Source organism: Eutrigla gurnardus (assembly GCF_963514095.1).
Source record: "Eutrigla gurnardus genome assembly, chromosome: 23".
Classification (NCBI taxonomy): Eukaryota; Metazoa; Chordata; class Actinopteri; order Perciformes; family Triglidae; genus Eutrigla; species Eutrigla gurnardus.
Genome location: NC_139934.1, coordinates 11115700 through 11132314, shown reverse-complemented (window position 1 = coordinate 11132314; position 16615 = coordinate 11115700). Strand labels below are relative to the sequence as shown.

Below are 16615 nucleotides of genomic sequence, written 5' to 3'. Positions count from 1 at the left end.
GATGCCGCATGTGCCGCTGTCACCACTCGTCACTATGATCCGTCACTTTGAATCAATAATCATCTCGGAGTCATTGTCACCCCCTCCGCCAAACACACACCACCATCACCACCGGTTCCTCCATGGTCAGTGAGCAGAACAGGTTGCTGTCACTACAGACTGTGTGTGTGTGTGTGTGTGTGTGTGTGTGTGTGTGTGTGTGTGTGTGTTCTCCACGCTAGCTTCAGTTACTTCAATAGCATCCATTATTTTCTCCCCCCCTTAATGCGCCCAGTCCTCTCATTTTCTGTCCTTCGCTTGATTAAAAGTGCAAAGAGGGGGAGGAGGAGGTGGGGTCATGCATACAGTCAGGTGCTTTCACCTGCACCGTGAGGAAGGGGGGGGGGGGGGGGGGGGATTTCAACGAGACACAGGATCCGTTCCATCTGCTAACCCTGCACACTGCCGCCTCTATCACCCACGCACCACTCCCCCTTCGTCTTCTGCCTCCGCTGGCCATCTCTCTGACGGTTCTTTTTATTCCCAGGATACCAGCTGCTGGTAAGGTGATAGGTGAACACACACACACACACACACACAACTACACACACATTTACAGTGAGGATTGATAGCACAAATGTGCTGGTACTCTGGTAGAGAGCTCACCGGAGAGCACAGGTGCTCAGTCATCATGCCTGTTTGACCTCTGTAGCCTTTGATTAAAAGTAGAAAAAAAAAAGCTTAACAAAGAGCTTCATTGTTGGCAATGCCATGTAACCTGACCATCCCCCCCTCCTTTTCTTATTTAATAAGGGGGAACAGCTTGCAGTTCAGAGAGGACAAAAACAGCGGTGAATTAAACTACGCATGACTTTCTTTTGTACTCCTCCTCCGATGTTGTTCTTATTATTATTATTATTTTTGACTTACTGGGCAGAAATACCAGAGGGAACAAACAAGCTGCAGCGTTAATTGTGTTTCTCGACACTCCTGTGCCCCCGTAAACAAAGTGCCACGGCAAGCGAGAGTGCCGGAAGAGCTCTCGTGACAGTGGGGACCAAAAAAAAAAAAAAAACAACCCGACGCCATTATCAAATTTCCCATTAGCTTGCCCCCCAAAATGGCTGCCCAGTCAACAGCTGAGTAATGACATCTAATGGGGCTGGAGCCGAAAATGAGACCTTAAGAGCACGTTGTGGATCTTATCTCTTTTTTTTTCTTCGGTTCACTGGGAATAGTGTCAAAGAGAAAAGCGAGAATGAGGAAGAGGAATCGGAGGGGGGGGAGACGTTGTTAGCTAAGTGCACTCGAAGAAGTGCCTTGGAGGAGGAGAGGACTATTTTACATGCGGATTAGTGTTCGTATCGCCGTCATCAGACAGCGATACGGGGCCTTGATAGGCTGTCTGTCTTTGATGCCTTCTGAGGCACAGGGGCCTTATCCCTTTCGCCTATCTGCCGTAGCACACGACGATGATCCGTTAGAACCGCCGAGAAGGGGAAGGCTGGATTGTAAGATGTACATCGTGTGCCTTTCAAAGTCGATGCAAATATCTGAATGGGCGCACGGTATGCAAGTGGTACCTACGCAATCCCTCGGTTCGAATTGCCATGTCAGACAAAATTAACACAGTCAGTGGAAAAAGAAAAAGACACCCCAAACGCTATTAAAATTTGTGTTATGTTTTACACTTTGGCCCCCCTGGTGAAAATAACACATGGGGATTGTCTGGGCCCGAGCCAAACACACATAAATTTAAATATTAATTTGGTCAGGCACCTCGTGCAGCCTTCCCCCAGCTTCCCCCTAATCTCCCGCCGCATATCTTCATTATCTGAAAGTATGCTTTCATCTTAATTCCATTTTCATCCATCAAACGTCGAGCGAGGTTTGACCTTGCGCGATCTCGAGCAGGAGATAGCGGAGGTGAGGGGAGGGAGTGGGGCGAGAGTGACGGAGGCTGGAGGAAAGTTGGGAGATAAGGGGCTCAGTTGAGATGATGAATGAGGATGGAGGGATGAGGAACATGACGGGGAGAAATGCGGAGGGGGGGGGGGAGCAATGCCAAGTTTCGAGGGTTGATAAGTGTGGGGGTATGTGTGCAAAGCCGTACCATTCCTCATAATCCTCATGTTGCACCGGCAGAGTGGAGCATGTCTCTCTCAGATCCCTTCCTCTCCCGCTGCTCTTTAATCATTCCTTCCCTCACTCGCCTTCGGCTTTTCCCCCCATCCTTCCCGTCAGTTTATCCGTCCTGACGTTAAGACTTAATTACTCATTTGTAATAATTGTTTTCATAATTGTCCAATGCTCCTGTTGTCGGCAACAGGTGGCTGACGGGAACTATAATGACGGCGTGTTTGGGCGATGTGATCAGATTGGCCGATGGCAAAGGTGCACCACCTGGTGGTGCTATGCTGATGAGATGAGGTGTGGGTGACTCTAAAAATGACATGAGGACGCACTACATAGCCCACTAGACTGATACGCACCCGCATGGTCGTATTCAAATAGAAGGCCTCATTAGTGGATGAGCTGGATATGCTCTCTAACCTCCCTCTGTCTCTCTCTCTCTCTCTCTCTCTCTCTCTCTCTCTCTTGCCTGGTTGGCAGCCCTGATCCCCTAAATGCAGGCTATCTGTCATCAGTGACTCAGGATGGTAAATAAAGAATCATTATCTCTCCCTGTCTCTTTCTCCCTCCCTTATCTCGGCCCCTTTCTTTCTTTGTCCTTCTCGCCACAAATCTGTCTCTCCCAGTAGATCCTATCAATGCCTCTTTTTTGCAACTTCAATGCGTTGACATTCTTTAAGTTATAGCATTTTGAAGGCTTCTTAATCCCCTCCCCCATCTGCGCTCTTCGAGGACAGGTAGCAAAACAAGTGAGCCGCGTTTTTTTTCTTCTCATATCCGTGGCAGCGAGTGCTCATCTCTGGCATTTGGCCGCCTTTTGCTTCGCTGATGCCGTGTCATGCTTTCTGCTGACACCCAGACCCGTGTCACAACAAGCTAACGTTAGCGGCGGCCCCGGGCCCCCGTCACAAAACTGACAGTAGTAGGCCGTTGGTCAGATGCATGCGCTGCCACCACCGTGATGGATCGTGACGCCGACAACCCCCTCCCATGCTGAGCCACAACTGGGAACCTGAGCTGATGGCAGGTTGACATGTGAAATGGCATGACAATGCCAAAGACTTGACACACACACACACACACACATACACTTTCACTCAAGATAGACAAGAGGCACTTGTGCGCCTGAGGAAGGGTGGGATTGGCACACCGTTGTGATGTCGGCGTTAACAAGGGCCGAATTAGACAAAGTAGGAAACACGAGATTTTCTGCAGGCGGACTGAATGTAAGCAACACCCGGGGTCAGGGTTTTGCTTGAGAAGGCCCCCATCCATTCATAATGAGAGGATGTAACATAATTCGCCTCTGACAGACGTGGACGTTGCTGTGGAAATCCGCAAAAGACATGTACCACATCATGAACCCATTGCTCTACAACGCCAAGTCCCCCGTTATGAATGAGGCCTTCATGTTTTTTTTTTTTTTTGTTAATGTCCTCCTTAGCTACCAGCTATGTGACACCGGTCTCGCTGTGATGGTGTTCCGGCAGCCCAGCAGAAAAGCAGCAGAATCCCACAAAAGGGGTGTTATTTGTCAGCTTGAAGCTAATCCACTGCCACTCAACATCCCATCTCCAACCCCCCCTTGGCATCAACCAAAAAAAGAAAAGAAATTCTCCTTTGCCATTCAGAGCCGGTCAGGGGTTGGGCTAAGCTACTGAAGATCTTCAAACACATCCCCCACCCCCCCTGAATAGTATCTCTGTTACACCAATGGCCTAATCCGCCACTTGAAGAGCAATTAAAAGTTTAGCCCAGACTTTAAGAAAGTAACCATGTGTGATCTTCTTTTTCTTTCTGCCGGTCTCTCCCGCTGTACACATGGGGTGCATGCTAATAGCAGAGAGCTAGCAGTGGCACTCTTCCAAAGGCATTCCAAACGAACTGGGAAAAGAAAAAGACTAAAAAGGGGACGTGGATGAAGGAAGAAATGAAGCTGGGGATGGAAGGATCACCCAATTTCTCTTTTCCTTATAATTTATTTCCCTTACTTCTTTCCATCTTTTTTTTCACCCCCCACTTCCAATTCCCCACTTTCTTTTTCTCAATCCAAAGTTGTTCCCAAGGCACAAGCTCTGAGACTAAGAATGCATCCCTGCAGAGTTCTTTCTGAGGACTTTTTTATGCCTAGCAACGTTTTATGGCACGACCCCCAACATACAATAGTCTGAAGCATCGGGGAGAGTTTGTGTTTTGAGTTTTCTGCAGCCTTTTTGTGTTTATTGAATAGTCTTTTCTTACTAGAGAACATATATTTATACAGCTATTTCTTCTGCCAAAGGGGTGCAATAAAAGGTCAGTAAAGACTCCAGAGAGAACACCAGTGGACGAGCGGTGAAGGACATTCGATTGGGCGGTGTGCAGTCAGATCGTAAAAAAAGGGACGGCTAAAAAAAAATAAAAACACTCATGGTTTCAAAGATCAACAAGAGAGTGCTAATAGCATCATCAAATCTTAACGAGGCTGTGTGCTGTGTTGCCCATGTGAGGTAAATGCACCTCCTATAACAAATGGGTTTTGAAGTCGTGTTAGAATCTTTCTTTTATTACCAAGCTTTTGGACCCATGTGAATTGCATGGCCTCACAGCTCCCCGCGACATGATTTTAAATGAAAGGCTGGCATACGAATCCATCATCATAATGTCGTATTATGCTCGAACCCATTATTGTAGTCACACTTAAGGTGAGGAACAGGAAGCTGGATGCCCTTGACATGGTGAAAGGATGTAAAAGAAGAACTTGTTTTTAGCAGGATAGACAAAAAGGAAGAGGGAGGGGAGGGGGGCTGGGAAGCACTCGTTGCATCTTTGTTGGCTCGGAAGAGAGTGTCGGAAAAGTCCAACACTGAACTCGCGAGAGCCTCTTTTACCTCAGCTTTGTGTGTGTTTTTTTCCTTTTTTTTTGTGGTTCCCTCCATTTTCCTCGTGGACTCTTGGGTGTTCTTTGGAAATGTCACTTCAGTTTCTCCGCATCATCCTGAGTGACCTGGGAGGAATGTGTGTGGGGGAGTGGAGCTTGAAAAAGATGGGGAGGAGGGGGGGGAGGTGAAGAGGAGCACTGGAGCTTGACAGGGCTCAGCCAGGCTAGAACATGATACCTGAGACGGGGCAGGCGGTTGCACTAACAAAGCTGCAGCCAAAAGACTCCGGCCAGAATTCCCACAACTTACTCGGCCCTGACAGAAACCCTTTTTGAGATCCGCCTTTGTTACAAACACACCTGAGAGGCGATCCACAGTTGGCCTCTGCCTGGCAGCACCGGCCCATGCTTAGCTTAGCTAAGCTCAGCACGCCAATTAAGTCCAACTGTGTGGCACCCAAACAGAACCTTAATCCGCCCTGATCACATTCCAATTCCTTGCCAGTCAGACAGTTCACCTTGAGGTCATTCGTCTCTTCGGAATCAGTGTATCTCATCTTCTTTTTTTTTTAATTTCCAAAGTACTGGAATTACAGGAAGCTTCACCTTTGCAAAGCAGGTGGCCACGATTGGGGTTGAGGTAATTGAAGATTCCAGTATGTTGTTTGGTGTGCCGTGGCTATTTGGCACTTTCGTCGCATCTCAGGTGGCGTATCACATGTTCCTGCCTGGTGGCCCATTAAAAATGAAAAGCGGCGTCTTAATTACAGACTGGCACTTTTGGCAATCACGGCTGTACTCATATGTCACTCCCCTTCTCTCGCTGCGTTTGAACCAACTTGCCTCCTTATCTGTTGCTCCATCTCACTTACTCATACCCTCCTCTCTGTATCCCCCCCCCAAAAAAAATCTCTCTCTTGGTTGACTGCAATAAGACACTAGCCCTGCAGTTTATGTTTGCTCCCCGTGCCCCAGGTCCTGCCCAGCCACAATTACTTCCTGTGGTTCACGGTAGTGGGTCACTGCGATCCGCCAAAAGGTATTTACAGCTGAAATTACACACACACTGTGTTTTTCCAAGCAGACCTACCTACACCGTTCTATTATCCTTCGCTCCACCCAGAGGCTCTGGTGAAGGTGGGTTTAATTATAAATCCAGACATCCAGGGAGATCGGGTTCAAAAAACGCTTCCTCGGCGGATGAGGAGTGGCAGCGGAGCATAAACACAGTCGCCAGCGTGAACTCCAGCACGTGGGCTTTAATGAGTGGCAGTGGCAGATTGGATGAACTTTTAACAGTGCAGTCAAGTAGGAGCACTTAACATTAAAGCTTCTAAATGAATGTGTTCAACTGAAGAATTGATCTGAACAAATCTGAGTTTACGTGCAAAGGCCAAGCGCTCTACCTTCCAAACAGTGTGCTACCCATTCAAGGTTTCCCGGGTGATAAAGGAGTAATGAAGGCTCAAACAACAACGCTGCTGACAGCGGCTCAACATTTAGTTTGAAAGGCGGGGGTGGGAAATGAGACTCAAATCCAAGAGGTCACACACTATTGACACGAGTGGCACGGTCCTGTTTTTATTGGCTCCGGCTACGTTCGTGTCAGGCAGCCCCATGTGTTTTCCCTTTGCCGTCCAGGAAATAGGCCGGGCCAAGCGGCGGGCCAGTGCTCCCAGCAAACCTGTGGCTTGTTTGCATTGTTCGGGTTTGTTCAATCACCCGTGGCTGTCACAGCTGGCTTTCAATCACAGGCGCCGCCCCGACAGAGGGCCGAAAAAAAAAAGAAGTCCCCGCATCTGGTAAAGATAAAGCAAACTAGCGCTAACTCGTAATGAAAGCCATACATTTAAAAGCTTTGGCCACTCTCTGGCAGGACACTGCATGGGGTTGAGCTAATTACTTTAGATTTTTTGGTTATTTTGTATGTTTCAAGACTTTAAAATGACCCATCACACAACAGGCAGTCAACAAACTATATTTCTTTTTCTTTTTTTTAGAATTAATGGGGCTCTGCTTTAACATTAAATGGGACTGGGGTCATGACATTTCCGTGTGTTTGTGTATGTGAAGTCCAAGACTGATTGGCAGCCGAGTGGACCGTGAGGGCAGGAGGTCAGCGTAGGAGGTAGAGGGGCGCCATCAAAGTGCATGTACTCAGTCAGGCTTAACAAACTCACCGGGTTTGGAAAATGACCATTATCTGGTGAGACGGGGTCAGCACCGTGTCATATGACAGCATGGACAGACAGACTGCTGGGGGGGACGCTTCCACTCTAACACCCACGGCCTGCTTTTACTCCTTGCAAGGTAAAAACTAGATGGACCTCCGGGGCAGCGAAATGCCAGCCATGAAACCCAATTATGTGTGTGTGCGTGGCAGATCATTTAGCTCATTTTTCTCTACGGTTTAGCCGTAGCCTAAAAATTGTGTTATTCACCGCTGAATACTTGAAAGAGAGCGTCGGCTTTTGACAACCATAAAGCCATACGCGATTTCGCATCAGCTTGTTGGACAATTCACTTTTCTTCCCCCGGCCACTTCTGAGACACACCTAGACACACACACACAAATATAAAGAGAAAAATGACTAAGAAAGAATCACTTTTTATTTTATTCATTTATTTAAAAGACACAGAATGAAGGGAGCGAAGGTCGCTGTGCAGACGGCGGTTTGCTGCAGATTCTAATCCGACGCCTCCGGCGATCTCTGCGTGAACTCCATTTCTGGTCTGCAAACAAATTAGCTTTTTTTTCTCTCTCTCTCTCCCTCCAGTGAAAATAAGGGAAATTCAGGTGAATAAAATCTATTTGTTCATTTAACTTTTTTTTTTCTTCTTTCCCCGGTCAGCTTCTTTTCTCTCTCTCACTACCAAACTCAATTTTCCCTCGGTGCGCGCCCGCTCGAGTGTTGCTTTTCTTTGCAACGGTCTCGCCAGCAATTCATTAGACGACAGTCGTTTAATTTGTATCATTAGAAAACAACGCGTTTTCCCAAGGAGTGTGGCACTCCACTAAATCTGATCCAGAAATGTTTTTTTTTCCAGACCACACGCAAACCGTCAGATTTGTTAACACACACCTCACACCAAAAAAGCGTTTTGGAGAAAACACAAACATGATAAAACACTGTTCAATATCTTAGCATCTTTTCAAGTGTTATTACACTTATAGAAAGCCGTTCTCCTTCTGTGCCCCGGTTTTAATTATGCGACAAATGTTTGACTATCCAAGTGAAATTTGCATGAATATTTATACCAATTCATTTGTTGAGTGTTGATTGTAATTACATGGAAACATGATTTATTGCCAAGATTGCTGTGCTAGTCAGCCAGAGAGAGAGAAAAAATTGCCGGGTGGAAATATATAAATAAATGCAAATCTCCACACAGCTAAAGGAAGCCCATTTTTTTTTCTCCTTCCCAGTGGCTTGTGGGAAATATCATTATCAAAAAGACAATCTTTCACGGTATGTGCCTGGCAGGGACTCAGAGGTGCTTACAGTAAGTGTCTCAAGATGACAAAATAACAAAGAGGTTCACCTTCCCGTGATGACCTGTCAAACGCGAGCTGGGAACGTCGCTTCGTTTGTCGCTCTCTTTCTCAAAGACGCAGACGCGCGTGCATACCGAATTTCTCGACCTGATGTTTTGGCATCTGCTTCTCAGATCGTATGATCAAAAAAAATGGGGGGGAAATGGATAGATGTAAAAATGTAAAGACGTAGCGGCAGAGAACAGATTTCGGTTCAATCCGAGGACAAATGAAAGGAGATCGGGGAGAAAGAGAAAATGTTTGAGTAAGGTCCCATTTAATAGGAGGATAGAGGGAGAAGGGGAGGGGGGGAAGTGATGAGGTCCAGCAAGAGGCTGGAGGAGAAGCAACAAGCTCCGGCTGTGTTTGTGTCTAATTAATGAATGGCATTTGCCATTTGTTACGCCATTTATTTTGGTAATGACCGAGTTGGATCTTTCATTCCTCGCCTCATGCTCATTCTCCCTCTTTCATCCCCCCCCCCCCCATCCACCATTACCTTTGTACGACAGGGATTGAGAGGTGTAGCGGGGGAGGGAGGGTGAAAAGGGACTGAGAAGCCTGCCGCTTTAATGACATGCTCTGTTACTGCTTAACTCTGGACACTGTTCAATAATGAGCGGGCTAAACTTATTGGCAGCGTGAACCCACGTCTCATCTAGCAGTGTGTGTATGTGTCTGTGTGTGTGAGTGTGTGTGTTTGTGGGCACGCAGTCGAGTAGGTGTCCCCGTTTGTGTGCACTTCGTCTTTGTGCGAGTGGAATCAGACCTCCTGCAGGGCCAGGAGCGCTTGTTCTCATTGTCCTCTTTTTTTTTTAGTGGCCAAATAAACAAGTGAATGAGGCGCTTTCTCTCGTCTGTAGCCGTATTTAACACACACAAACACACACACACACACACACACACACACACACACACACACAGGTTGTAGCCAGTTGCCATGTCGTCTCGGTCCCCTGAGCTTCGAGCGGGGGCCCCGTGAAAGACTCCCTTTGTACCTCCATTTCCCCCGTTCCGCCCCTGTCTTCCCATTGATAGTTCTCAGGGTGAGAGAAAGGCGTGACCTTGTTTGTGGTGATAAAAGGTTTTTGTTGGCTGTGGTGATAGAGCAGATTAGATTGTGTGTCTTATGTTTGGGGGTCGGGGAGGTAACGTCACAGGAGATTTATGTTGCTTCTAATAATTGTGTCCTTAAAAACCTAGCTAGCGCACTTCTACGTCTCCTCCACTTAAAGCATCCCCCTTCGCCCCCTTTTTTCCCCTCCCAACCTATTTCTCTGCCATACTGACCCCAAATTCCTTTTCTAAAATCCAGGCGATCCGACTTCCCTTAGCTGTCGTCGAACAATTAATAAAAAGAAAAAAAGTAAAGCAGTCCCTTTAATAGTGACCCCCGGCCGTTTGGTTTCTCTTGTAGCCGTTTCGCCGAGTGACCTTCTCGGTGGTGAGCCAGCCCCAGGACCCTCACCAGCAGGGATCGCTGCAGAGCTGCTACGACAGCGGCCTGGACGAGTCGGAGACGCCCAGCAGCAAGAGTTCGTCAGGCCCCCGGCTGGGCGCCCTTCCCCTGCCCGAGGACAGCTACGAGAGGACAACGCCGGATGGCAGTGTCGGTGAGGCAGAGCACATGGAAAATGGTAGGGGCAAACACTAAAAAAAGGAGATTAAGCAAGCGTTAAAAGATACAGGGAAAACACACACGCACATACTGCCTAGAGTATTCACGCACAGTCGCACGCCTGACCGTAGTCAGAAACATCCAAAACATGTGAGGTTTTTTTTTAAGTATCAAGTAGATTTAGGTGTTCTTTGGCTTGAAGGGTTTGTGGTTAGTTCAGGTGCGGTGTGGTGTCGAAGGTTGCGATGTAGACGCGGTTGCAACCTTTTTTTTTTTATTAAAAGCTAAAGCCTCCTTCCACAAATGTACAACATGTGAAGATGAGGTGTGGGATTTACTCTAAAACCTGCGCCGCTGGTTCAGAGACAGCCGGCTTATTTGATCAAAGGCGCTACACGGGGGAATCTATGTAACAGACGTATTCTTTAAGATCAACACCTTTTTTCTCCCAGGCCGTCTTTCCCCCCTTTTTTCGTTCGCAATTCCCGCCAAATTCCATCCGACGGTTTCGACTCGACGGAGGATAGTTTATGTATAAGAAGTAACGGAGGAATAGCAACGGGGGGGGGATCAGACTTGAATTGTTTAGAAGCCGCGCTGCTGTTCTGATTTGCAATGAGCGCTGGCTCGCGGCCCCTTGCGAAGGAGTTTTATTTTTCTACAATTGGGATCAGAGCTGATATTCCGGAGGTTGCGATGCAAAAAAGACTGCAGTCTAGAGAGAGTGAGTGGGAGCCGAGGAAAAGGAGCCTATTGTAAAGGCAGTCCCTGGGTACAGTACTGCATAACCTTCTCCCAGCTAGCCTGAGCTGGTTCCCTACCAAGACTGAAAAAATGTGTGTGAGTGTGTGTATCTGGGTGTGCAGCGAGACATGTAGGGGGGTAATGGTCCCATTCATAGTGTAGGAGGCTGAGGCGATGCTTAACAAGGAGGAGCTGTCTTGAGAGTGCTAAGCCTAAGTGCAGAGGCTTCCCCCCGCTGCAGCTTAGGATAAGGATATTCAAATGGCGTAAAGATTCACATCCTGTCTCTTTTTTTATTTTTCATAGAGTTGTTTTGGAGATGACATCTTAACTTATCTCGGATCAGTGTAACGTCACACTGTACCCACAAGGCGAAGCCCGGGCGTCCTCAAAGGCGGGTTAAATGTAGAGTTACGGGGGTTTGCGGTGACCCCCAGACAGCAGGTAGAAAGTCAGACACGAGCAGACGGACGTGCACATCAAACAGGCAGTTACACAGGTGCCCGCGGTGAGCTGCCTCACATTTTTGGGCCTTAATGCAGATTAAGAGGGATTTGAAGCGCTTTAATGCGAGCTGATAGGGCTACCTCGTGGATACTTAAAATCTCCCTTTTCAGACAATAGGCACCGAATCACTGGCCGAATTAGACCCAATTAAAAGGCTCATTTCAATTTGGTCTCGGTTTAAAGTAATAGGACGGGGAAGAAATTAGAAGAAAAACCCACTTAGAAGAAAAGTGTGATCAGCCTGTCAATCAAATCCAACTTTAGGGGGAAAGAACAGAATGTATAGTGAAACAAATCCCACGTTTCATCAAATATTGACTCAGAATATGTGTTAATTCAACCCCTCCATCATTTGCTTTCAGCTCAGTGGGAATATGGCGTTAATCCTCCCTTTTTTACACGATTTCAGAGGCTGCTGTTGTAAAGTAAACTGGAGCTTTAGAGGAGATTTGCTGGAGGAACACAGTCAAGGTCAACTCATGAATCAGTCTCCATGCGAGAGAAAGGACGTGCTCCTCTGCCGCTCGCTATCTTTAGCAAGATCAACTCAACCGGTTCGCGCTGATGGGAAGGCGGCGGGGTGCAAGCGCGTGAATTTTTGGCCTTTTTTCACTCAACATATTGTTTCGAATCTCAAAAGCAACCTCGGCGGCGCATTCGCACAAATGAGCTCCTCCGGTTTGTTCTCGTAGTCTCGCAGTTAGGTAGGGAGCATGGTGGCCTTTAACTCCGAGAGACTCTAATTGGTTTTGGTCCTGTCATTCAAAAAAAAAAGAAAAAAAAGAAGCAGCTTCCTGTTAAAGTGTCCTTGAGGAAGATGCCGAGCCCCCCCTCACTTGCACACTTATGCTAGGTCACCACGGGTGAGGGCTTGAGCTAAATACCTAAGTGTAAAGTAAATGCAATCATCTAAGGTTAGGGCAAATATTGGCAAAGTGCTTGGCCCTCTTGAGGGATGCTAACTACAGTCATTAGTGCTCCCCCTTGTGTTGTAGCCAGAACACACACACACACACACACACACACACACACACACACAATGACACCATCAACGCTGCTTTATATGGAACCTTAGCCCTTTTAGGAAACAAGGGGAGTAACGAGGGAACGGGGAGATGGCTCGCCACGGCATCGGCACAAGCGTCATTAGCGACAGGTAATTGTAAGCATTTACATGTGTAATGTGACGGCCATTGAAAGAAGTAGGGAAAGGCTAAAAAAAATGCAGATGAAATTGGAGCCAGTTCCAGACCATGAAAACCTTGAATTCTGGGGGTCGAACTCAGACAAACGCCTGCCTTTTTTTTGGGGGGGGGCTTCCGTGCTCCAACTTACTTGCTGCGGATCGATGCTTGCACAATGTGCAGGAACAATCGTCCTCCACTGCAGCTGCTCTTCTGTCTCACACACATGAATGCACACACACACACACGCACGCGGGCATCCGTGCTAACAACGAGTTTAGTTTGTTTTCCACTCTTCGCCTCCTCTGCACTCCTCATCCCTCCTTTCCTCCCCAGATGTGCCGAGGGATCGTCTTTTCTTTTTCGCTCACATCCTTCATCAAGGTTGGGTTTCAAACTTTATTATTTTCTATTGGTTGACTTCTTTCCGTGGGGTAAGAAAAAAAATAACCTCTCCATCCAAGACGAGATTCTTCCAGAGCCGTCTCAAAACAGGGAGTGCTGGGGGTCAACGCGGGAATGCGAAGCCATTTTTGACCCGATCCGCCTCTGTAGTTTCTTCTTCCAGCAGAGTGAGAGGCAGTCAAAAGCCGCGGAGGAACCTCGGAGAATTCGGCTGCATCTTTACAGGCGTTTCTCGCGTTTGTTCGGATGAACAGCGCACAAAATAATTCAATTTGTAGTTCTTCGGAGCGAGAAAAACAATTGTGCCGTAAATCTCGAGTGGACGCGTAGCTCCTTATGTTGCTCCAGCTACGCCATTCGGTACATCTCGTGAAGGCTTGATCTTTTTTTGATGCACAGCTGGGCCCCTCACTTATTCATAAGCTCAGCCCAGCGCTCATCAGATATTCATAAACGTTGAGTGTTTGGAGTCAAACATTCAATTGGGGTTGTTGCGGATGTCGGACCAGATGTACATCTTTATGGAGAGGTCAAAGACTGATCGTCTGTTGTTGAGCTCCGCATCACCCGGGGGAGGGGGTGGATTTAAATGTTTTTGTTTAGCTCAAAATGCATGCCTCGACCTTTGCCCTTTCATAATGAACCGGGTGTCTTAGGTGTGCAAAGTACTCCCAGCACGAATCATCATATGGTGGGTGGATGCGAGTCTGTGTCGACATTTAAGGGGGAAAACTTGCTGTAAAAAAAGAACTATTTCTGCAGCCTTTTTTCTTAATGATCACCGACAAGAGGTTATATATGAGTTCACTCAACTTTTTAGTCGCCACTTCATCGCTGAGTCCATCTCACGGGGGCTGACGCCTGATTTCATTTGCGCTGCTAAGACGGATGAATAGTGCAAATGTCTTGCAGCCTCTAAGAGAGTAATAGCATGTCCTACCGGCTGCTAACGTTAGCATGCCTCCCACGTTTCTGTGCTTTGGATGCCAGACACCCCTAACACACACACACACACACACACGCCAGGCTTTCTCCCTGTCTCTCCCGCTGAGAAATCTCAGGGTACCACCGTTGGTTTACAAACATCGTCATTTAGCGTCGGCTAGCTGGCCCGATGGAGTCGGACAGACAAGTGGCACGTCACGGCAGCTGTTGGGAAGTAGTCGACCACAGACACCGTCTGAGCCGTCGCTAACGCAGACAGACAGGCTGAAATACACACTTTAATACAGAGAGATGAACACACATGCTCAGCCACATAAAAGACAAACACACACACACACACTTCATTCAGCACAACGAGGCACTGCATCATTTTCCGGCTCTGTGAAGCACCTCACTAGATCACTTCATTGTTGTTGCTCCCCTCCATTTCCAAACCTTTGCCCACTGGAATGCTGCTTAGCCTGGTTAAAAATGTGCGTGTGTGTGTGTGTTTGTGTGCAACTCTGTTCATTAGGCGAGCTGGATTGTAGGGGCCAGATGGCAAAGTGAGTTTGCTTAATTAAAACTATTCATATTTCAAGAGCAGCGCGGCAGAAGCACTGGTCTTAGGTCTGATTTCCCTCAACTTGTGTGTGGAAGGCTGTGTGGTAAAAAAAACAAAATACCCAAAGCATCCTCCGCAAGGTCACAAGGTACAGTTGGGTAAACTTTGTGGCGAGATTTTTGTAGCGAGTGTGTGTCTTCATTTGGATCTGTCCCTTACCCCCACGGCCCCTTATTTCTCCCTGATATCCTCAGGCAAGGAGACAGCAAAGGGAGACAGAAAAAACAAGAAGGCCCGGCGAGACGCTGCGAGAGAAATCATTGAGGGGGAAGCGTGGCTACGCAAAGCAAATGAGTAACACGTTGCATGAGGCCCAGAAACGGATCGAAGGAGGGAAGGTTGGAAAGAGACCAGAGGAAGGAGGGGAATTTCATGAAAGCAAAAAGAAAAAGGCAGGAGGGATGGAGGGGGATGGAGTTACATGGTTGGAGAAGTTGCCAGCAGGGAGTGGCGCTTGAGAGAGAGAGAGAGAGAGATGATTGATCACTGCTCAGTCGGAGCAGGCAGGTATCGAATCATACCCCAGCGCCACAACCACAATGCATTCTGCATCTCTTTGAAGAAACAATGTCCAGGTTATTTTGGATAACACACAGTAGCTGTGCTTCCATTCGTGTACTAGAAAAGCGATGGAATTCCTCAGTTGCGTAAAAAAAGGTACGAAATGGGATGTGAAAACGCAGTTGCAGTGAACATGTAGGTCACATGACCCATCAGCTGTTTGAAAAGAAAAAGGAACCATTTGCCCAATTGAGGCAAATTCTTGAAGACCTCTTTTTATTGTTCTCTCATAGATCAGCTAAGGCGACTTGTTTTGTTTGCAACATCAACTTATTATTATTATTATTACAGCCATTCGTAAAGTGTTGCCTGTACGTCCAACTTCTGACTTGATGGAAATGCACCTAATTTCTTTTTCATTTAATTTTGCCAATTGGATGTAAACAGTTATTGTAGCTTTGTACCAAAGAAAAGGTCCCCAAAAAACATTTTGTTGTGATTATTTGAGCCCTCACAGGTCCTCCAGAGGGTAAGAAAATACATCTGAGGGCTCGCAAGATAATTAACCAGGTAGAAAAGATGAAAATGTCTTCAACACTTCTTCATTTTAAAATGCCTTACAAATTATTTACTGATAAATCCATTCATTTGAAAATGTCCCAACGTATTTCAGTGGAGGCAGAATTTTCAGGGACAAATCTTTGGTAATTTGGATGAACTGACCCTTTATATCAACTTTAGTATTAATCTGGAGGAACGGGAGGAGATAGTTGAAGACTGCTTTTATTACGCTCTCTGCAGTGTCTCCAAAAAATACCCAATGCTGTAAAGAACCATACGTGGCGTGCAGACACACTCGTATTCTGGCGGTCCGAGTCCGGATAATGGAATTGTGGCTGCAGCGTTTCTGTGCAGGCTGACACCCACTCCTGACAGAGATTAAAAAAGCCATTCAGCGGGCTTACAAACAATGATACACAGAAGCACTCGGTCTGAGAGAGGAAAAAACACACCGGCTTTATATCTATGAGGAGAACATGAGCCGTTCCTTCACACGGGATGGCAGCGGACATGTTGTAGAGGTGTTGCTGTCAAGCACTTGCTATAAAAGCCCCACTCCAATGAGGCGCCCGTGTTGTTTCGGAGGGAATACGTGCGACAAAATCATGCCGTGGTATTTCTGCGTTTTCTTCTGGGAGCTGGACGCCCCAGCTGATGAAGTCCCACATGAGGAGAAGGGAGACGGGGGAGCAGGGTGGGCTTTTCATGAGACTGCAGAGACATGACTGTGTTTTCAATGAGGGCCCTACAGTCATACACGCGGCCGTGTGCATTTTGTGGCTTTTTTAGGCGCGACGAAGCGGCAACTGGCAATTTGGCTCGTCTCCAAATGGCACGGGCGTTTGTTATGTTTGGAATAAAATCACTTTCTCTGACAGCTGTTCATTTTGAATGCTCTCTTTCCCCGCCACCTCTCTCCCCACATCATCACTCCTCGGCTCAGGTGTGTGTGTGTCAGGTGTAGCGTTTGGTGAGGCGGTCTTCAATGAAGACAATCAAACACCTCCGAGGGCACCCAGCCAAAGCCTCCAACCCCGCC

General features: G+C 47.3%; 1 protein-coding gene across 1 annotated transcript in view; it reads left to right on the top strand.

Moving 5' to 3' along the window:
- pcdh7b (protocadherin 7b) overlaps nucleotides 1–16615 on the top strand; it is a 97879-nt gene that overhangs the window by 36597 nt on the left and 44667 nt on the right. Inside the window, 2 exon segments of the mRNA XM_084003651.1 lie at nucleotides 9925–10053; nucleotides 10055–10144. Of these exon segments, the coding sequence (XP_083859777.1) occupies nucleotides 9925–10053; nucleotides 10055–10144 (219 nt within the window).